Genomic DNA, 22,320 nt, shown 5'->3' on the forward strand with positions numbered 1-22,320 from the left:
GGGTACGGGCGTCAGTGCGTGAGAGGGGTACGGGGGTCAGTGTGTGAGTGTGGTACGGGGGTCGGTGTGTGAGAGGGGTACGGGGGTCAGTGTGAGAGGGGTACGGGGGTCAGTGTGTGTGAGAGGGTTACGGGGGTCAGTGTGTGAGGGGGGTACGGGGGTCAGTGTGAGAGGGGTACGGGGGTCAGTGTGAGGGGGGTACGGGGGTCAGTGTGAGGGGGGTACGGGGGTCAGTGTGAGGGGGGTACGGGGGTCAGTGTGAGGGGGGTACGGGCATCAGTGTGAGAGGGGTAGGGGGTCAGTGTGAGGGGTGGAACGGGGGTCAGTGTGTTAGAGGTGTACGGGGGTCAGTGTGTGAGAGGGGTACGGGGGTCAGTGTGTGAGAGGGGTTCGGGCGTATGTGTGTGAGAGGGGTAGGGGGTCAGTGTGAGGGGGGGAACGGGGGTCTGTGTCAGAGGGGTACGGGGGTCAGTGTGTGAGAGGGGTACGGGGGTCAGTGTGAGAGGGGTACGGGGGTCAGTGTGAGGGGTAGGGGGTCAGTGTGAGGGCGGGGTACGGGGGTCAGTGTGTGAGAGGGGTACGGGGGTCAGTGTGTGAGATGGTTACGTGGGTCAGTGTGAGAGGGGTACGGGGGTCAGTGTGTGAGAGGGGTAGGGGGTCAGTGTGAGAGGGTTACGGGGGTCACTATGAGGGGGGTACGGGGGTCACTGTGAGATGGGTACGGGGGTCAGTGTGAGAGGGGTACGGTGGTCAGTGTGAGAGGGGTACGGGGGTCAGTGTGTGAGGGGTACGGGGGTCAGTGTGTGAGAGGGGTAGGGGGTCAGTGTGAGAGGGGTACGGGGGTCATTGTGAGGGGGGTACGGGGGTCAGTGTGAGGGGGGTACGGGGGTCAGTGTGAGGGGGGCACGGGGGTCAGTGTGAGGGGGGTACGGGGGTCAGTGTGTGTGTGAGGGGTATGGGGGTCAGTGTGTGAGGTGTACGGGGGTCAGTGTGTGTGAGAGGGGTACGGTGGTCAGTGTGTGAGGGGGGTACGGGGGTCAGTGTGTGAGGGGGGTACGCGGGTCGGTGTGTGAGACGGTTACGGGGGTCAGTGTGTGAGGGGGGTAAGGGGGTCAGTGTGTGAGAGGGGTACGGGGGTCAGTGTGTGAGGGTGGTACGGGGGTCGGTGTGTGAGAGGGGTACGGGGGTCAGTGTGAGAGGGGTACGGGGGTCAGTGTGTGTGAGAGGGTTACGGGGGTCAGTGTGTGAGGGGGGTACGGGGGTCAGTGTGAGAGGGGTACGGGGGTCAGTGTGAGAGGGGTACGGGGGTCAGTGTGAGAGGGGTACGGGGGTCAGTGTGAGAGGGGTACGGGGGTCAGTGTGAGAGGGGTACGGGGGTCAGTGTGATGGGGGTACGGGGGTCAGTGTGAGGGGGGTACGGGGGTCAGTGTGAGGGGGGTACGGGGGTCAGTGTGAGAGGGGTAGGGGGTCAGTGTGAGGGGGGTACGGGCATCAGTGTGAGAGGGGTAGGGGGTCAGTGTGAGGGGTGGAACGGGGCTCAGTGTGTTAGAGGTGTACGGGGGTCAGTGTGTGAGAGGGGTACGGGGGTCAGTGTGTGAGAGGGGTTCGGGCGTCTGTGTGTGAGAGGGGCAGGGGGTCAGTGTGAGGGGGGGAACGGGGGTCTGTGTGAGAGGGGTACGAGGGTCAGTGTGTGAGAGGGGTACGGGGGACAGTTTGAGAGGGGCGTACGAGGGTCAGCGTGTGAGAGGGGTACGGGGGTCAGTGTGTGAGAGGGTTGCGGGGGTCAGTGTGTGAGAGGGGTACGGGGGTCAGTGTGTGAGGGGGTAAGGGGGTCAGTGTGTGAGAGGGGTACGGGGGTCAGTGTGTGAGTGGGGTACGGGGGTCAGTGTGTGAGGGGGTAAGGGGGTCAGTGTGTGAGTGGGGTACGGGGGTCAGTGTGTGAGTGGGGTACGGGGGTCAGTGTGGGAGAGTGGTACGGGGGTCAGTGTGTGAGAGGGGTACGGGGGTCAGTGTGTGTGAGGGGTACGGGGGTCAGTGTGTGAGGGAGGTACGGGGGTCAGTGTGTGAGAGGGGTACGGGGGTCAGTGTGTGAGAGGGGTACGGGGGTCAGTGTGTGAGAGGGGTACGGGGGTCAGTGTGTGAGGGGGGTACGTGGGTAGGTGTGTGAGAGGGGTACGGGGGTCAGTGTGTGACGGAGGTACGGGGGTCAGTGTGTGAGGGGGGTACGGGGGTCAGTGTGTGAGAGGGGTACGGGGGTCAGTGTGTGAGAGGGCTACGGGGGTCAGTGTGAGAGGGGTACGGGGGTCAGTGTGAGAGGGGTACGGGGGTCAGTGTGTGAGAGGGGTACGGGGGTCAGTGTGAGAGTGGGGTACGGGGGTCAGTGTGTGAGAGGGGTACGGGGGTCAGTGTGTGAGAGGGGTACGGGGGTCAGTGTGAGAGGGGTACGGGGCTCAGTGTGAGTGGGGTACGGGGCTCAGTGTGAGTGGGGTACGGGGCTCAGTGTGAGGGGAGTACGGGGGTCAGTGTGAGAGGGGTAGGGGGTCAGTGTGAGGGGGGTACGGGCATCAGTGTGAGAGGGGTAGGGGGTCAGTGTGAGGGGTGGAACGGGGGACTGTGTGAGAGGGGTACGGGGGTCAGTGTGTTAGAGGTATACGGTGGTCAGTGTGTGAGAGGGGTACGGGGGTCAGTGTGTGAGAGGGGTTCGGGCGTCTGTGTGTGAGAGGGATAGGGCGTCAGTGTGAGGGGGCGAACGTTGGTCTGTGTGAGAGGGGTACGGGGGTCAGTGTGTGAGAGGGGTACGGGGGTCAGTGTGAGAGGGGTACGGGGGTCAGTGTGAGGGGTAGGGGGTCAGTGTGAGGGTGGGAACGGGGGTCTGTGTGAGAGGGGTACGGGGGTCAGTGTGTGAGAGGGGTACGGGGGTCAGTGTGTGAGAGGGGTGCGGGGGTCAGTGTGAGGGTGGTACGGGGGTCATTGTGAGTGGGGTACGTGGGTAAGTGTGAGGGGGGTACGGGGGTCAGTTTGAGGGGTACGGGGGTCAGTGTGCGTGAGGGGTACGGGGGTCAATGTGTGTGAGAGGGGTACGGGGGTCATTGTGTGAGAGGGGTACGGGGGTCAGTGTGTGAGAGGTGTACGGGGGTCAGTGTGTGAGAGGGGTACGGGGGTCAGTGTGTGTGTGAGAGGGGTACGGGGGTCAGTGTGTGTGTGAGAGCGGTACGGTGGTCAGTGTGTGAGAGGGGTACGGGGGTCAGTGTGTGTGAGGGGTACGGGGGTCAGTGTGTGAGAGGGGTACGGGGGTCATTGTGTGAGAGGGGTACGGGGGTCATTGTGTGAGAGGGGTACGGGGGTCATTGTGTGAGAGGGGTACGGGGGTCAGTGTGTGAGAGGGGTACGGGGGTCAGTGTGAGAGGGGTACGGGGGTCAGTGTGAGAGGGGTACGGGGGTCAGTGTGACGTGGTACGGTGGTCAGTGTGAGGGGGTACGGGGGTCAGTGTGTGAGAGGGGTACGGGGGTCAGTGTGTGAGAGGGGTACGGGGGTCAGTGTGAGAGAGTGGTACGGGGGTCAGTGTGTGAGAGGGGTGCGGGGGTCAGTGTGAGGGTGGTACGGGGGTCATTGTGAGTGGGGTACTGGGGTAAGTGTGAGGGGGGTACGGGGGTCAGTTTGAGGGGTACGGGGGTCAGTGTGCGTGAGGGGTACGGGGGTCAGTGTGTGTGAGAGGGGTACGGGGGTCATTGTGTGAGAGGGGTACGGGGGTCATTGTGTGAGAGGGGTACGGTGGTCAGTGTGTGAGAGGTGTACGGGGGTCAGTGTGTGAGAGGGGTACGGGGGTCAGTGTGTGTGTGAGAGGGGTACGGGGGTCAGTGTGTGTGTGAGAGGGGTACGGGGGTCAGTGTGTGAGGGGTACGGGGGTCAGTGTGTGAGGGGTACGGGGGTCAGTGTGTGAGGTGTACCGGGGTCAGTGTGTGAGGGAGGTACGGGGGTCAGTGTGAGAGGGAGGTACGGGGGTCAGTGTGTGAGGAGTACGGGGGTCAGTGTGTGAGGGGTACGGGGGTCAGTGTGTGAGAGATGTACGGGGGTCAGTGTGTGAGGGGTACGGGGGTCAGTGTGTGAGGGGTACGGGGGTCAGTGTGTGAGGAGTACGGGGGTCAGTGTGTGAGGGGTACGGGGGTCAGTGTGTGAGGGAGGTACGGGGGTCAGTGTGAGAGGGAGGTACGGGGGTCAGTGTGTGAGGGGTACCGGGGTCAGTGTGTGAGGGGTACCGGGGTCAGTGTGTGAGGGGTACGGGGGTCAGTGTGTGAGGGGTACGGGGGTCAGTGTGTGAGGGGTACCGGGGTCAGTGTGTGAGGGGTACGGGGGTCAGTGTGTGAGGGGTACCGGGGTCAGTGTGTGAGGGGTACCGGGGTCAGTGTGTGAGGGGTACGGGGGTCAGTGTGTGAGGGGTACGGGGGTCAGTGTGTGAGGGGTACCGGGGTCAGTGTGTGAGGGGTACGGGGGTCAGTGTGTGAGGGTTACGGGGGTCAGTGTGTGAGGGGTACGGGGGTCAGTGTGTGAGAGATGTACGGGGGTCAGTGTGTGAGAGATGTACGGGGGTCAGTGTGTGAGGGGTACCGGGGTCAGTGTGTGAGGGGTACCGGGGTCAGTGTGTGAGGGGTACGGGGGTCAGTGTGTGAGGGGTACCGGGGTCAGTGTGTGAGGGGTACGGGGGTCAGTGTCGATGTGTTGGAAGTGGATAATGAATGTTGTCGCTCTGATTTCTAACACGTTTCTTTTCTGTGATGAAAGTTAAGAGTGAAACTGATTGAGGATTTTTCCGGATCTGTTCTGGGTCGATGATGTCAGATGGAGGTGGGGGCCTGAGCCTTCCCGAGCTGGTGCAACAGGTAAACCCCTCCTCCCCAGACACAGAGTAACCCACCCAGCCCAGCCCCACTCTGCCCCTGTGCCCCCCGCCCGTCAGACTCTTGGTCCCTCTCTCTCCCCTTGCCCCCCCGACCAGCATCCTCTGTCTAGCCCTCTCCCCTTCCCCTTCCCCTGATCTGACTCTATCATTTGAAGGTGAAATGTTGTAACCCTGGCTTTGCTCCCTGTGTTGAAGGTGGCTCTGTTGAACTGGCTGAATTCGGAAGATGATGCGAGCAAACAGCTGCTGAAAACAGTGACCGGAGTGCGAGTGGCTCACTCACTTTTCCAACGCTTGACGGGCCAGGACGCAATTGACTTGTACAAGGTAATGAGAAAGGCAATCTCCCCGAGGGAGCTTTACTCTGTATCTAACCCCGTGCTGTACCTGTCCTGGGAGTGTTTGATGGGGACAGTGTAGAGGGAGCTTTACTCTGTATCTAACCCCGTGCTGTACCTGTCCTGGGAATGTTTGATGGGGACGGTGTAGAGGGAGCTTTACTCTGTATCTAACCCCGTGCTGTACCTGTCCTGGGAGTGTTTGATGGGGACAGCGTAGAGGGAGCTTTACTCTGTATCTAACACCGTGCTGTACCTGTCCTGGGAGTGTTTGATGGGGACAGTGTAGAGGGAGCTTTACTCTGTATCTAACCCCGTGCTGTACCTGTGCTGGGAGTGTTTGATGGGGACAGTGTAGAGGGAGCTTTACTCTGTATCTAACCCCGTGCTGTACCTGTCCTGGGAGTGTTTGATGGGGACAGTGTAGAGGGAGCTTTACTCTGTATCTAACCCTGTGCTGTACCTGCCCTGGGAGTGTTTGATGGGGACAGTGTAGAGGGAGCTTTACTCTGTATCTAACCCCGTGCTGTACCTGTCCTGGGAGTGTTTGATGGGGACGGTGTAGAGGGAGCTTTACTTTGTATCTAACCCTGTGCTGTACCTGCCCTGGGAGTGTTTGATGGGGACGGTGTAGAGGGAGCTTTACTCTGTATCTAACCCCGTGCTGTACCTGTCCAGGGAGTGTTTGATGGGGACAGTGTAGAGGGAGCTTTACTCTGTATCTAACCCCGTGCTGTACCTGTCCTGGGAGTGTTTGATGGGGACGGTGTAGAGGGAGCTTTACTCTGTATCTAACCCCGTGCTGTACCTGTCCTGGGAGTGTTTGATGGGGACAGTGTAGAGGGAGCTTTACTCTGTATCTAACCCCGTGCTGTACCTGTCCTGGGAGTGTTTGATGGGGACAGTGTAGAGGGAATTCCTGGAGAACCAGTTGGAAAGTTGAGTGAGTGGCGGGTGGAGTATAATGTGCTGAAAAGTGAGGTTTTTAGTGTGTGGTCAGAATAGAAAAGTAAAATATGTTTGGGAAGCTGTGAAACTTCTAAATGTCGATGCTGAGAAAGAGAAGGAACATGAAGTTAGCAGAAGGTGCAGCAATTAGGAAGGCAAATATCATGTTGTCCTTTATCGTCATGGGGATTGGGGTAGAAGAATAAAGAGGCCTAGTTGTTCAAGCCTTTGGTGGGACCACATTTGCAGTACTGTGCGCAGTTTTGGTCTCCATGTATAAGGCACGATAAACTTGTCTTGGAGCCTGTATAGGGAAGGTTCAGGAAGCTGCTGCCTGGGTGGAGAGGGTGGCCCTCCAATGAGAGGCGGAGTAATTTGGGGTTTACATCCTCTGGGGTTTAGAAGAATGGGAGGTGATCTCATTGAAACAGACACGGTTTTGAAGGGGCCGGACAGGGTAGACACTGAGAGGTTGTTTCCCCCTGGCCGGGGAATCTGGAACACGGGGGCACAGTCTCAGGATAAGGGGCCGATCATCTAGGACTGAGATGAAGGGAAATTACTTCACTCAGAGGGATGTGAATCTTTGGAATTCTCTACCCCAGAGAGTTGTGGATGCTCCATCGTCGAATACACTCCACTGGAGGTCAGAGGGTTTGGTGATGCAACTCATAGCGATAGGTAACATTACAGCAAACTGAAGGTAGGGCAACTGGACTGTCAAGACTTTCGTCCTCCCTGCCAGTTCGAGTCACCTCAGACTGAGCTGAAACACAATCCCATTTTACAACGGGGAAGGAACCTTCTTGCATTCGGCAGGAGATTTTGATCCCGTGGGGAACAGGTGGGAAAGTGGAGTTGAGGTAGAGAATCTGCCCTGATCGTATTGAATGGCAGAGCAGGCTCGGTGTGGGTGTGGGGGGCTGAATGGCCTGCTCCTGCTCCTATTTCATGTTGAGGGAGTCTGGCTCCCAATCATCCATTTCACGACATCCATCCCTATCCTGGGTATACTAAAGAATGGCAGGTATGGGGGAAGCTTGTGACTATCTCTCTGCTACTTTCCTTTTAAGTCGTAAGATGTTTAAGAAATCCACCACTTTCCATCGAATCACAGGAAGTTTACAGCACAGAAAGAGGCCACTCAGCCCATTGTATCTGCACCAGCCAAGAAAGGAGCCCCCCCAGTCTAATCCCACTTTCCAGCGTTTGGTCTGTAGCCCTGCAGGTTACAGCACTTCAGGTGCACATCCAGATACTTTATCAGTGAGTTGAGAGTTTCTGCCTCCACCCCCCTTTCAGGCAGTGAGTTCCAGACCCCCCAACAACCCTCCGGGTGGAAAGATTTTCCTCATCTCCCCCCACTAACCTTTCTACCAATCGCTTTAAATCTATGCCCCACCCCTAGTCACTGACCTCCCTGCTAAAGTAAACAGGCCCTTCCCATCCACTCTATCCAGGCCCCTCACAATTTTGTACACCTCAATCAAATCTCCCCTCAGCCTCCTCTGTTCCAAGGAGAACAACCCCAGCCTCTCCAATCTCTCCTCACCGCTGCAATTTCCCAATCCCGTCAACACCCTCGTAAATCTCCTCTGTACCCTGTCGAATGTAATCACATCCTTTCTGTAATGCGGTGACCAGAACTGCACACAGCGCTCAAGTTGTGACCTAACTCATGATTTACAGGGTTCCAGCATAACCTCCCTGCTCTTATATTCTATGCCTCGGCTAATAAAGGAAAGGATTCCATATGTCTTTTTAACCACCTTATCGACCTGTCCCGCTATCTTCAGGATCTGTAGACAATCGCTCTAAGGCCCCTCAGTTCCTCTAACGTCTCTCAGTCTCCTCCAATTTATTGTGTGATCCTTTGCCTTGTTTGACCTCCCCAAATGCACCACCTCACACTTCTTCTCTGGGTTGAATCCCATTTGCCACTCTTCTGCCCGCCTGACCAGTCCACCGATATCCTCCTGCAGTCTATGGCAATCCTCCTCGCTCTCGCTGTCAACCCTGCGGCCAAATTTTGTGTTGTCTGCAAAACCTCTTGATCATTCCCCCCTACATGCACGTCCAAATCATTAATATACACCGTGAAAAGCAGGGGGTCTAATACTGAGCCCTGCGGAACCCCACTGGAAACAGCCATCCAGTCACAAACACACCCCTCAACGATTACCCTGTTTCCTGTCACTGAGCCAATCTTGTATCCAGCTGGGCCCCATGGGCTTTTATTATTATTATTATTATTTTAAACCACGACTAACCGCTTGCTGCTTTTGCCCACAGAGACAATGTATCCTTGGCATCGTGGCCTTTGTGAAAGAAAATCCAAGGGCCTCGCAGTCTCAGCTGAACAAGGAGCTGGAGAAGCAAGTGCTGTTGTTTGCAGCGAGAGTGCAGGCCTTACAGTAACCGCCGGCGATAGCGCCAGACTTCCTGACCACCCACCCCCGTCCCGCTTTGGCCATTCGGCCCCATCGAGTCTGCCCCGCCATTCGTTCAATGAGGATGCTCTTCGTTCTGTTCCCTGCAACGATCCCTATTTTGCTCCTGACCCTGAGACACCAAGTCCTCCGACCTCCTGTGGGCTGGAGCTTTGGAGATGAGGGTTCGTTGCTGGGGGTGGCCTGAATAAAGGGGATTTTGATCGATCTGATAGGTTAGGTCATGAAGTGGTTATAATTTACTCCTTTTGCACGTTGTTCCAAGCTACATTAAACCTCTGTGAACAAACACTTTGCTGTTGAATGTGTCGTCTTGTTAAAATTCTGCTTCAGGCTAAATTCTCTTTGGCTTTTGTCAACACCTGGGGCCAAGAATCATTGATTCAAATCCAATCCCAGCCCGGCAGGTGTCAAAATATTGTTTTCAGGTCTGAGAGCGTTGGCGTTTATGCTGCCAGTACGGAACTAATGGGCCGAATGGCCTGTTGCATGTATCTGTTCCCTGTGATTTGCAGTCTGGCGCGGCCGGGCCGGGAGGTGGCGCTGCCTGCGGAGACGGGGCCGGGCGGTGGCGCTGCCGTTGGAGGCCAGGCCGGGAGGTGGCGCTGCCGGCGGAGGCCGGGCCAGGAGGTGGCGCTGCAGGCGGAGGCCCGGCCAGGAGGTGGCGCTGCAGGCGGAGGCCGGGCCGAGCGGTGGCGTTGCCGTTGGAGGCCGGGCCGGGCGGTGGCGCTACCGGCGGAGGCCAGGCCGGGCGGTGGCGCTGCCGGTGGAGGCTGGGCCGGGAGGTGGTGCTACCGGCGGAGGCCAGGCCGGGCCGGGCGGTGGCGCTGCCGGCGGAGGCCGGGCCGGGCGGTGCGAGCGGCAGCCGCTGTTTTGCGGCTCCGGCTGAAGATGGCGGCGGAGGGCGGAGGGAAGGAGCTGAACGAGATCAAGTCGCAGTTCCGGACCCGGGAGGGAGCCTACAAGCTGCTGAGTCTGTCCGAGTACAGCCGCCCGAACCGGGTGCCCCTCAGCGCCACCCAGGGCACCAACCCGGTGCGGGTCTCCATGGTGAATGTGCGGGACCAGAGCGGCAGCGGAGACCGCATCTGCTTCAATGTGGGCCGCGAACTCTACCTCTACCTGTACCGGGGCCCCAGGAAGGTGAGGCCGGAGCCGCCGGGCGTGAGGGGCTTTCGGGCCCGGACAGGACGGAGCTCCGGGCGCGGAGACCCGGCCCCATCCGGGTTCATGTTTGCACCGAGCAGAGGTCAGGCAGCAGAGGTCAAGGGTTGGGGGTTAGTTTTGAGAGGGGTGATGGTGGAGGAGGACTGGAGCCAGGGGCTGAGGTCAACTAATGGGGGTCACAGTTTGGGTTCGGCTTATGGTGGGGTCAGGAGTTGAGGTCTGGGTCCCGGAAAGTTAAAGGTTGTGTTCAGGTATAGGGAGGTCAAGGGTTGGGTTCAGGTATAGGGAGGTCAAAGGTTGGGTTCAGGTATAGGGAGGTCAAGGGTTGGGTTCAGGTATAGGGATGTCAAGGGTTGGGTTCAGGTATAGGGAGGACAAGGGTTGGGTTCAGGTATAGGGAGGTCAAGGGTTGGGTTCAGGTATAGGGAGGTCAAGGGTTGGGTTCAGGTATAGGGAGGTCAAGGGTTGGGTTCAGGTATAGGGAGGTCAAGGGTTGGGTTCAAGTATAGGGAGGTCAAGGGTTGGGTTCAGGTATAGGGAGGTCAAGGGTTGGGTTCAGGTATAAGGAGGTCAAGTGTTGGGTTTGGACATCAGGAGGTCATGGGTTGGGTTCAGGTATAGGGAGATCAAGGGTTGAGTTCAGGCAGTCTGAGGTCAAGAATTGTTGAGGTCTTGTAGCAGGGAGTGGAGATGGTGAGGGAGATTCACTGCTCATTGGTATGTGTGCCAGAGGCAACCAGCACAGGGCAGGTCCAGGGCAGAGAACTTAGCACAATGCAGAATGTGAAAAAACTGATCTGTTAGAGCAGTGAAGTATAACTGTATTTGTAATGATGTCAGCGTCTGATAGTGGAAATACTCAATGAGTTCTCAAAAGGATCAGGCTCTGCTTTTTCAACTGTGTTCCATTAAAGGCCACACTGTCCCCAAAAAGACTCCCCGGGCAGGTACAGCACGGGGTTAGATACAGAGTAAAGCTCCCTCTGCACCGTCCCCATCAAACACTCCCAGGACAGGTACAGCACTGGGTTAGATGCAGAGTAAAGCTCCCTCTACACTGTCCCCATCAAACACTCCCAGGACAGGTACAGCACGGGGTTAGATACAGAGTAAAGCTCCCTCTACACTGTCCCCATCAAACACTCCCAGGACAGGTACAGCACTGGGTTAGATGCAGAGTAAAGCTCCCTCTACACTGTCCCCATCAAACATTCCCAGGACAGGTACAGCACGGGGTTAGATACAGAGTAAAGCTCCCTCTACACTGTCCCCAAAAAGACTCCCCGGGCAGGTACAGCACGGGGTTAGATACAGAGTAAAGCTCCCTCTGCACCGTCCCCATCAAACTTTCCCAGGACAGGTACAGCACGGGGTTAGATACAGAGTAAAGCTCCCTCTACACTGTCCCCATCAAACACTCCCAGGACAGGTACAGCACGGGGTTAGATGCTGGTTGAAGACTCCTCCTTGGATGATGGCATTGATTGCACATTGTCTATCCCAGCAATCAGGCCCGGACTGACAGCCTCATGCACTGCTGGTTACAAACAGTCATCACCAGGTTTTTCAGTCGGGTTTGCCCACTTTTTTCCTGAACTTTCGCCTCCCTTCTGTCTCTGCTGCTATCACTGAGGTTTATGCAGAGGCAGCTCATCCTCGTGGCACCAAAAGTTCAGCCCAGCTCTTTAGAAGGCAACTAAATCCATCATCACTACAGCCTTTCTAAATAGTGAAAAGCTAGAAACAGTGGAGGCCCAAAGAGACTTGGGTAGAAAAAATAATCAAAAAGGCAAATGAAATGTTCACCGTTATATCTCCGAGACAAGGGAGTCAGTTACATGCTTCAGTTATACAAAGCCCTGGCTAGACCACATGCTGCTGTGAGCAGTTCTGGGCACCAGACCTTAGGAAGGATATATTGGCTTTAGAGGGAGTGCAGTGTAGGTTTAGCAGAATAACACCTGCACACCAAGGGTTAAATTCAAGAGGAGATTCTGGGACAATATAGACAGAGCTTTCCTCTTTACCTAACAAATGCTGTACCTGCCCTGGGAGTATTTGATGGAGACAATGTCGAGGGAATTTTATACTGTATCTAACCCCATGCCATACCTGCCCTGGGAATGTTTGATGGGGACAGTGTAGAGGGAGCTTTACCCTGTATCTAACCACATGCTGTACCTGCCCTGGAAGTGTTTGATGGGGGCAGTGTATAAGGAGCTTTACTCTATATCTAACCCCATGTTGTACCTGTCCTGGGAGTGTTTGATAGGGACAGTGTTGAGGGAGCTTTACTCTGTAATTAACCCCATCCTGTACCTGTCCTAGGAATGTTTGATGGGACAGTGTAGAAGGAGCTTTACCCTGTATCTAACCCCGTGCTGTACCTGCCCTGGGAGTGTTTGATGGGGACAGTGTAGAGGGAGCTTTACTCTGTATCTAACCCTGTGCTGTACCTGCCCTGGGAGTGTTTGATGGGTACAGTGTAGAGGGAGCTTTACTCTGTATCTAACCCCGTGTTGTACCTGCCCTGGGAGTGTTTGATGGGGACAGTGTAGAGGGAGCTTTACTCTATATCTAACCCCGTGCTGTACCTGTCCTGGGAGTGTTTGATGGGGACAGTGTAGAGGGAGCTTTACTCTGTATCTAACCCCGTGCTGTACCTGTCCTGGGAGTGTTTGATGGGGACAGTGTAGAGGGAGCTTTACTCTGTATCTAACCCCGTGCTGTACCTGTCCTGGGAGTGTTTGATGGGGACAGTGTAGAGGGAGCTTTACTCTGTAATTAACCCCGTGCTGGACCTGCCCTGAGAGTATTTGATGGTGACAGTGTAGAGGGAACTTTACTTCTGTGTCTAACCCTCTGCTGTACCTGCCCTAGGATGTTTGATGGGACTGTGTAGATGGAGCTTTACTCTATACCTAACTCTGGCCTGGGATTGTTTTTTGGAGACAGCGTTGAAGGAGCTGATTAGAGTGACTACACTTTTTTAAAACAAAATTCTTCAATAGCAGGAGAGTTTTGAAGTACGTATAATAGTCTCAGGATGAGGAGGTCAGCCATTCAGAAATGTAGTGGGAAATTTCTTCACTCACAGGGCTGTGAATCTTTAGAATCCTCGACCCCCTGTATGAGGCAATCAAGGTATCGGTGGGAGAGTGGAATTGAGGTTAAGGATGAACTATGACCTTATTGGATGGCAGAGCAGGCTCGTGGGGCGTTATAGCCTACCGCTGCTCCTAATTCTCATCTTCTACATGAGTCTGTGTTGCTGGTCTGGTATTTGGTTGAAAACTGTGCACAACCTTATTAAGCAATGCCTTCCATCGCTCAGATATCACACAGTAATACAGATCTGGAACTCTCCTCCCATAAACATGCTGTTGAGGCTGGGGGTTCATTGAAAAGTTAAAAACTGAGTGATATGTTTTTGTTTTGCAAGGGCATTTGAGGTTACAGATGGAGTTAAGATATAGTTCAAACGTCACCTGGTTGACTGGTGGACCAGGCTTGATGGGCTGAATGGCCTACTTCTGTCCCTAACGTGTTATGCTGGAGTTTTGAAGGCAAACAAGGTGTAGAGTTTCTCCATCTTAAAACAGTTCTGGTGTACTTACAGCACATACTTGGCATCTTGTCACCTTAGTGGGATTTGAGCCATTAATTAGAGTTGAGTTGTTAAACGTTTGCTGCTTGCAGTACTGACACTCTGAGCTGTGTTGACTAAAAATGCATCTTTTATATTCTCCTTAGGCTGCAGACCTAAGTAAACCCATTGACAAGCGTATCTACAAAGGGACACAGCCGACCTGCCATGATTTTAACCAGTTCACTGCCACGCCCGACAGTGTCTCACTTGTAGTCGGCTTCTCCGCAGGACAGGTCCAGTACCTGGATCCAATCAAAAAAGAAACCAGCAAGTTGTTCAATGAAGAGGTAGTGTGATCACCCAAGTTATGTGTTGCACTTTTGAGGCTTGACTGATTTGAACAGTCACTTTCTAACCAGAGGGGCAGCAGTTTCTGTTATCCTGTCCTCCTGGAGTGACTGAGAACGTCCCCAAGTTTACCAATGCTGCAGTTGTGGTGCAGCTTCAGGATTCACCCATCACCCCTGTGCTTGTGGCTGAATTCCACCTCGCTTTTACATTCTTATCTTCGTTTCCAAACCTCCCTATGGCCTTGCCCATCTCTATCTCTCTAATCCTCTCCAAGGTCTCTTCCCTCCTCAAATTCTGGCCTCTTGTGCATCCCCAATTTTAACCCCTCCACCATCGACATGTTGCTGAGGCCCTAAGCTCTGGAATTCCACACCCCCCACACCTCTCTATCCTCTGAGACATTCCTGAATGCCCACCTCTTTGATCAAGCATTTGGTCACCTGCCTTAACATTCCGTCAGGTAGCTCGGTGTCAAATTCTGTTGCTAACATTCCTGTGAAGCGCCTTGCAACATTTTACTGTGTTAAAGGTGCCGTCTAAATGCAGGTTGGTGTCGACCTTGAGTCTACCCCTGGCGATGACACTAGTTTCATTCACCTTTCAGCTGTGGGTGGAAGTGTTGGGGACTGGAATATTTGCCTCCTTTCATCCTTTACAAGGGGGTGAATGGGGAAGGGAAGCAACTGGGAGATGGTCAGCACTTTTTTTTTAAATGTTCATCCATGGGATGTGGGCTTTGTTAATGTTAGAATGGTGCTTCCTTAGAATACGTGCTTTAAGCCCAACTGGGGGAGGATTAGGGAATCATTGCAGGAGTATATCAACCAGTTCACTCTGAGCGGGAGAGTCTGTCACTTTGCTGTCCTGGACATAAACCTGTTTTAAAGGTACAGGCTAGCTTCAGACTCATTCTTCCTCAACATAGAATTATTGGATTTAACAGGCTTCACTGGCTGGGCCAGCTTTTATTGCCCATCCCTATTGCCCCTTGAGAAGGTGGTGGTGAGCTGCCTTCTTGAACCGCTGCAGCCCCTGTGGTTTAGGAGCACCCACAGTGCTGTTAGGAAGCTGTCTCCCTCCTCCCCAGGCTGAAGGTTGGGTGGCCTTTTTACTGAGGGCCATAAACTGAGAAGATGCTCATTTATTGAGATGTTCCTCCCACTCACTCCATTCTGAGACTGTTGGAAATGTTATTTTTATGATGGCTCTGTTCATCCTTTTCCCCCTAATCACACCCCATTCCCCCCCCCACCAACTTCCGGAACTATTCCCCCGCCCTGTCACATGGTGCCGTGTACCTGGGCTCCTCTTGCCCCATTTTAAAACCACTTTCTTCCCACTGAACAAACAGAATGAATGACACTTGGGATCTTGTACAGTCGCCTGGGTTAGATTTAAACCTAGCTCTTCCTCTGTCACAAACCTGACTTTTTTTTTTCGTTTGGACCTTGTGGTCGGTCACTTAGCCTTTTTAGTGTTTGGTGTTTTGAAATTTGCAGGCAATCTCTGCATCTGAAATACATTTGAATGCTGCCGTGGGATTCGTATTCTGGGTTAAACTCTCCACACCTACCACCTCCCACCTTGTCCCCAAAGCTCATCCAATTTGTGATGATTCTCCACATCATGGAGCTAAATTGTCAGTGTGAAGTTTGTGCAGCAAGTAACCCCGAGTCCACTTTCAGTTATTGACTGAAAACCAAGGTTCTCTTATCTGTGACAGGGCACTCTGTCCCATTCCTTATCTGCACCTGGGTATATGTTGAGTGACAGGGCACTCTGTCCCATTCCTTATCTGCACCTGGGTATATGTTGAGTGACAGGGCACTCTGTCCCATTCCTTATCTGCACCTGGGTATATGTTGAGTGACAGGGCACTCTGTCGCATTCCTTATCTGCACCTGGGTATATGTTGAGTGACAGGGCACTCTGTCCCATTCCTTATCTGCACCTGGGCATATGTTGAGTGACAGGGCACTCTGTCCCATTTCTGGGCTTCTTCCCCAGCAGCCACCAATGGAACGGGAAAACTCTCCTGTGAGAGCTGGGCCAGGATCCCAAATCCCTCCAGAGGTGCCAGTTTTTGTTTTCCTGATTCTTTACAAAAGTTTAAGGGGCTTTTCTTCCTCTTTGCTGTGCAGAGATTCATCGACAAGACCAAGGTGACCTGCTTGAAGTGGATGCCAGAGTCCGAGAGTCTCTTCCTGGTCGCCCACACCAGCGGCAACCTCTACCTCTACAATGTGGAGCATCCGTGTGGCACCACCGCACCCCACTACCAGCCGCTGAAACAGGGGCCTGGCTTTGCGGTATACACCTGCAAGAGCAAGTCAAGCCGGAACCCTCTACTGAAATGGTCGGTCGGCGAGGGTGCCCTCCACGAGTTCGCCTTCGCCCCTGATGGCAAGCACGTGGCGTGTGCCAGTCAAGACGGCAGCCTGCGGGTCTTCCACTTTGACTCGATGGAGCTGTACGGCGCGATGAAGAGCTACTTTGGGGGGCTGCTGTGCGTGTGCTGGAGCCCGGACGGCAGGTACATCGTGACGGGGGGCGAGGATGACCTGGTGACGGTCTGGTCCTTCTGGGACTGCCGGGTGATCGCCCGGGGTCACGGTCACAAGTCCTGGGTCAGCGTGGTGGCCTTTGACCCTTACACAAGCAGCGTTGACGACGGGGAGCAGCCCGAGTTCAGCGGCAGCGATGAGGACATTCAGGAGCACACCCCATTTGGCCGCAATCGGACCAACAGCACTTTATCCAGACTCTCCAAGCACAACTCGACGGACGGACGGGCAACGAACGTGACTTACCGGTTCGGCTCCGTGGGGCAGGACACTCAGTTCTGCCTGTGGGATTTGACGGAAGACATTCTGTTCCCCCATCAGCCCCTCTCGCGAGCTCGGACACACACAAATGTGGTGAACACAGCCGTCCCCAGCTCCCTGAGCTGCGGAAGCCACACTGGCGGCCTCGCGCTGGAAGCCAACATGGCCAACTCCATCCCGCACTCTCTGTCCCGGTCAAACAGTCTTCCACACCCGGCCGTTACGAACGCCAACAGCAAGGCCCACACGACGGACGGGGGCGTCCCCTTCAGCATCAGCAAGTTTGCAACACTGACGCTCCACGAGCGCAAAGATAAAAGCGCGGAGAAAGACCACAAACGGAACCACAGCATCGGGCACGTCGTCAGCAAGAGCACCGACAAGCTCAACTTGGTCATGAGAAACAAACTTGACTCAGCAAAGACTTTGGGGACCACTTTGTGTCCCCGCATGGACGAGGTGCCCTTGCTGGAGCCCCTGGTCTGTAAAAAGATCGCACACGAGAGACTAACGGTGTTGATATTCCTGGAGGACTGCATAGTCACTGCTTGCCAAGAAGGCTTCATTTGCACATGGGCACGGCCAGGTAAAGTGGTGAGTATGGGAGGGATGGAGATTGACCAGAGTCATTACCTCTGGAACCTTCTGCAGCCTTCGAACCCTCCCAAGATCTCTGCACTTCTCCAATTCTGGCCTCCTGTACATCCTGAATTTTAATTGCTCGACCATAGGCGGCTGAATGGCGGCTGTGTATTCAGCGGCTTGGGCCCTAAAGTCTGGAATTCCCTCCCTACCATCTCTGCCTCTTTACCTCTCATTCCTTTTAAGACTGCTTTAAAGGCCACCCCTTTGACCAACCTGTCTAAATATCTCCTTATGAAGCTCGGTGTCAAATTTTCTTTGGTAACACTCCTGTGAAATGCCTTAGGACATTTTGTTACATTAAGGGTGCTACAGAAATAAAGTTGGAGTTGTTAGTCAGTTGGAAATGAACCATTGCAGAGTCCTGTTTGAGAAGAGCTAGTGTTAGTAGACAATCGCAGCACAAGTGACAAAGGTTCTCGGAGCAGTTTGTACCCATGTGTAAATGTGATTTCTCTAACCTCCTCCAAGGTTTCTGCATTCTACCCATTCTGGCCCCCTACACATCCCCAGTTTTCTTTGCTCCCTTGTTGGCGGCTGTGCCTTCAGCCTGCACCCTAAGCTCCAGAATTCACTCCTTAAATCTCTCCGCGTCTTTCCTTTTTAAAACGATTGAAACCCGCCTCCATGACCAAGCCTTTGATCACCTGTCCTTTTATCTCCTTATTTTGTCAGGTAATGCTCCTGTGACGTACCCAGGGACATTTGACTACTTTTAAGGTGCCACGTAAGTGTTGCTATGTCTCTAGGATCCTACAGGAATAGCTAAGCAGAGCAGAGATTAATGAGTGAATCCTCTCCCCACAGATGGCGGGATTTTGAACTTACAGCGACTTGAGTTTATATAGTGCCTTTAATGTAATAAAACATCCCAAGACTCTGCAAAGGAGCTTCATGAAGCATTTGACCAAAACACTTAAGGAGATATGAGGACAGATGGCCAAAACTTGGTCAGAGATGTAGGTTTTAAGGAGTGCCTTGGAGGAAGGAGGAAATGTTTAGGGAGGGGATTCTGGCGCCTCAGGCCCAGGCAGCTGAAATCACGGCAACCAGTGGTGGAGCGATTAAAATCGGGGACGCTCAAGAAACTGTAATTAGATGAGTGCAGATATGTGGGGCGGGTAGAGATTACAAAGATAGGGAGAGGTGAAGCCATACAGGGATTGGAAAGCAAGGATGAGAATTTTAAAATTGGGGCGTTACTTGACTGGGAGCCAACATGGGTCAGCAAGCACTGGCAAATATATAAGGATCTTGCCCACACTGAGGTAGGGAGAGTGGGGAGATCAGGTTATGTTGTCTTTATTTGTATTGCTAACTCATGGCTGTGCTGTGTGTCAAATTAAATCTATTGTACCCTGGGCCCTTGCTCCATGTCTGGACATTTGCTCAGGGATTCTGTTCTTTGCTAATTTTCCACCCCTTTTCCTGGAGGTTCTCTGGGCCATAGTTCCTTGGTACTGGACATAGGAACAGCCTCTTGAGCCTGTCCTGCCATTCAGTGAGATATGGACCATACACCATATACCTGCCTTTTCCCCATACTCCTTAAAACCTTTGCTTAGCAAAAAATCTATCAATCTCATTTAAAACTTATAATTGATCTAGCATCAACTGCCATTTGCGCAGATGGGTTTTTATGACAATCGATGATAATTTCATGGTCTTCATTCCTGAGACTAGTTTTCAATTCCAGACAGCGTAGACTCCCCAACCAGCAAAAACAGTTGCTTTTATCTACCTGACCAGTTCATCTTAGTATCACAGAATTTTAACAGCACAGAAGGAGGCCATTCAGCCCATCGTGTCTGCACTGGCGCTGCAAATGAGTGTTATGACCTAGTGCCATTGACCTGCCTTTTCCCCGTACCCCTGCATATTATTCCAATTCAAATAATCCTCTGATGGCCTCTTGAATGCCTCGATTGAGCCTGCCTCCATCACACGTCCAGGCAGTGCTTTCCAGACTTGAACCACTCGCTGTGTGAAAATATTTTCTCTCACGTCACATTTGCTTCTTTTGCAAATCACTTTAAATCTGTGCCCTCTCGTTCTTGATCCTTTTATGAGCGGGAACAACTTCTCCCTATCTATTCTGTCCAGCTCCCTTTTGAATTTTGAACATATCTGTCAAATCTCCTCTCAGCCGCCTTCTCTCCAAGGAGAAGAGTCTCAACCTCCCCAATCTATCCTCATTGCTGAAATTTCTCATCCCTGGAATCATTTTTGTAAACCTCTTCTGCAATCTCTTCAATATGTTCACATCCTTCCTATAATATGGTGCCCAGAATTGTATACAATATTCCAGCTGAGGTCTAACAAGTATCTTATATAAATTCAGCATATGCTCCATGGTCTTGTATCTATGCCCCTATTAGTAAAGCCCAGGATACTATATGCTTTATTAACTGCTCTCTCCAACTGTCCTGCCACCTTTAATAATCTATGCAAAATGCAACACCTCACACTTCTCTGCATTGAACTTCATCTACCACCTATCTGCCCACACCACCAATTTGTCTATGTCCTTTTGAAATTCTACACTGTCCTCCTCGCAGTTTACAACATTCCCAAGCTTCGTATCATCCACAAACTTTGAAATTGTCCCCCGCACACCAAGATCTAGATCATTAATATATATCAGGAAAAGTAAGGGTCCCAATACCGACCCCTGGGGAACTCCACTACAAACCTTCCTCCAGCCCGAAAAATATCCATTGACCATTACTCTCTGCTTCCTATTTTTCAGCCAATTTTGTTTCCACGTTGCTACTGTCCCTTTTATTCCATGAGCAATAACTTTTCTCACAAGTCTGTTGTGTATCACTGTGTCAAATGCCTTTTGAAAGTCCACGTACACCACATCAACAGCATTACCCTCATCGACCTTTTCTGTTAGCTCTTCAAAAAACTCCAGCAAGTTAGTTAAACACGATTTCCCCTTTAGAAATCCATGCTGGCTCTTCCTTATCAACCCATAATTTTCCATGTGACTACTAATTCTATCCTGAATAATTGTTTCTAGAATCTTGCTGAAGTTAAACTGACTGGTCTGTAATTGCTGGACTTATCCTTACAACTTTGTTTGAACAAGGGCGTAATATTTGCAATTCTCCAGTCCCCTGGCATCTCCCCTGAGTCTAGGGAAGACTGAAAAATTATGGCCGGTGCCCCTGCAATTTCTACTTTCACTTCCTTCAATACAAGGAAAGGAGCATCTCCTCACCAAACTCCCTCAGTCACCAAACTCCAACTTAAGCACTCTACTACAGCCCAAAACAGCACTCCAGTGCAGACAAAATCAGCACGATATGATAACCTACTTTTATACTCTCTGAACCTAGCCTCTGAAAACCTGATTAAGCCAGTTATCTAATTAACTAGTTACAGCCACAAATTGAGCCTGTATGAGTCCTGTTTTAAGGATGGACTAAAACTCACCTCCTTCCAACCCGAACAGCAACTTTTAGTTAATTGCTAAATTAAAGAGTAGACTTTAGATATATTTTAACCCTTAAACTCCCTCAGTCACACAGCCCAAAACAGCACTCCAGTGCTGAAATTTTGATCAAATCATCTCTTAATCTTCCAGAATCCAGATAAATCTAGGTTGCACTTCATCCAAGGCCAGTATATCCTTCCACAATACTCAAGGTATCATCCCTCTGGTACTTTAGCTGTGGTCATTTTTGAAGAGTAATGGGACCGTAGCGGGATTTGAACCGATGTACCCAAAGCATTAGCTTGGGCCTCTGACATTACCACTACCCCAGCGTCTCCCCTTCGACATAATTGAATGGTGGAACAGTCTTGAGGGGCTGAATCAACCTGTTCCTTTTGTGGTTAGTCACTTTAAATAATTCCTGTCACTGGAAGGGTTTTGGTGATTATCGAATCATACAGCACAGAAGGAGGTCATTTGGCCCATCGTGTCTCTGCTGGCTCTGAAAGATCTTTCCAAGTGATCCTACTCCCCTGCACTTTACCGATAGGGATGGAGAGTTTGGATTCCCACTGTGAAGAAGTGCTTCCCGACATCCCCACCTGGCCATCCTAGCTGGAATTTTAAGGTTGTGGTCCCTTTGTTAACTGGCATGTTGTGGTAACCCGTGTGTATTTCCTATTTTCAGGGTCTGCTGTCGGCACAGAATCAGGCTAATTCGCCAAGCGGGACCGTGGTGTAGCTAGAGCCTGATGCAAAAGTACTTTCTGCTGCGTGGGCACAGCCAGTATCTCGGCACTCGCCCGTCGTTTGTCGGAGCTGCTGATGCACTGACGCTCCCGGTTCTGGGATGAGGAATCCCCAAACTGCAGCCGTCACTGGTGGAAGAAAACTCCTTTATTTATTAATAGTTTGAAACTAAATCCCTTGGCGGAGCTTGAACCTCAAATCGCTTCTAATTTATGTAACTGTACAGTCTAAATGTAACCCAGAGAGCAATGTGGGGAGCTTTATCAGTGTCTTACTACAGATAGATTATTATATATTGTGTACATAGACAAAGGAACTAATTAAGGACAGGGCAATCAGTGTAATTCTCATCACAGTATCAGGTACAAGCAAAGAGCAATACAAATCCCATGAGCGTCAGAAATAGGATTGGGTCAAAAACAGGTCCCAATTTTTGGAAATGTTCATCTCCAATCTGATGCGGAAAGAGGAATTGAGGCCTTGACCGAACAATGCGTCTGCTGTTGTTTGCAGAGCGGGCCAATGGAGCGTTGATGGTCGCCATTTTTTTTTTATTTGCACTTAATTGAGTTGTTCTACCGGAAACTGAGCTGGGATGCACTACATTTGGTGGCATTAGCTCTGGCCATAAATATTGTCTATGCTGTGATTTGCAAACGATAACAAATGACTGGTTTCTCCTTTATTAAAATATTTAAAATATGTTTCTAACACGGTGGGGGTTGCTTTTCTTGACTTGTTCTAGCGTGGAGAGAGCAAGGTGAGCCTCTGCACGCTATAGAGGCAGCGTACACATAAGACAGCACTGGCATTGTGAACTTATTTCTGACTCAGATGAGGAGAAATTTCTTCACACAGAGGGTTGTGAATCTTTGAAATTCTCTACTCCAGAGGGCTGTGGGTGCTGGGATGCTGCACAT

At 52.4% G+C, this 22,320-nt stretch overlaps 2 protein-coding genes across 7 annotated transcripts; both read left to right on the top strand.

Annotated features, from left to right (window-relative positions):
* The first annotated feature begins 4,630 nt into the window (after positions 1–4,630).
* On the top strand, positions 4,631–8,925 carry LOC144678018 (uncharacterized). The gene is made up of 3 exons (XM_078537956.1): positions 4,631–4,878; positions 5,094–5,225; positions 8,477–8,925. The coding sequence occupies exons 1-3, from the start codon at positions 4,828–4,830 to the stop codon at positions 8,600–8,602; spliced, it is 309 nt and encodes a 102-aa protein (XP_078394082.1). The 5' UTR covers positions 4,631–4,827; the 3' UTR covers positions 8,603–8,925.
* A 553-nt stretch (positions 8,926–9,478) lies between these two features.
* On the top strand, positions 9,479–22,111 carry LOC144678017 (WD repeat-containing protein 20-like). 6 transcript variants are annotated; one of them, XM_078537953.1, is made up of 5 exons: positions 9,479–9,777; positions 13,555–13,737; positions 15,883–17,160; positions 17,884–17,935; positions 21,339–22,111. In XM_078537953.1, the coding sequence occupies exons 1-4, from the start codon at positions 9,526–9,528 to the stop codon at positions 17,896–17,898; spliced, it is 1,728 nt and encodes a 575-aa protein (XP_078394079.1). In that variant the 5' UTR covers positions 9,479–9,525; the 3' UTR covers positions 17,899–17,935; positions 21,339–22,111. The 6 variants fall into 6 exon arrangements, with proteins under 6 accessions (XP_078394079.1, XP_078394076.1, XP_078394075.1 ...); XM_078537950.1 differs by having other exon boundaries at positions 15,883–17,152; XM_078537949.1 differs by lacking the exon at positions 17,884–17,935.
* Positions 22,112–22,320: the final 209 nt, after the last annotated feature.

This window comes from Cetorhinus maximus, unplaced genomic scaffold, assembly GCF_964194155.1.
Source record: "Cetorhinus maximus unplaced genomic scaffold, sCetMax3.hap1.1 HAP1_SCAFFOLD_3432, whole genome shotgun sequence".
Lineage (NCBI taxonomy): Eukaryota > Metazoa > Chordata > Chondrichthyes > Lamniformes > Cetorhinidae > Cetorhinus > Cetorhinus maximus.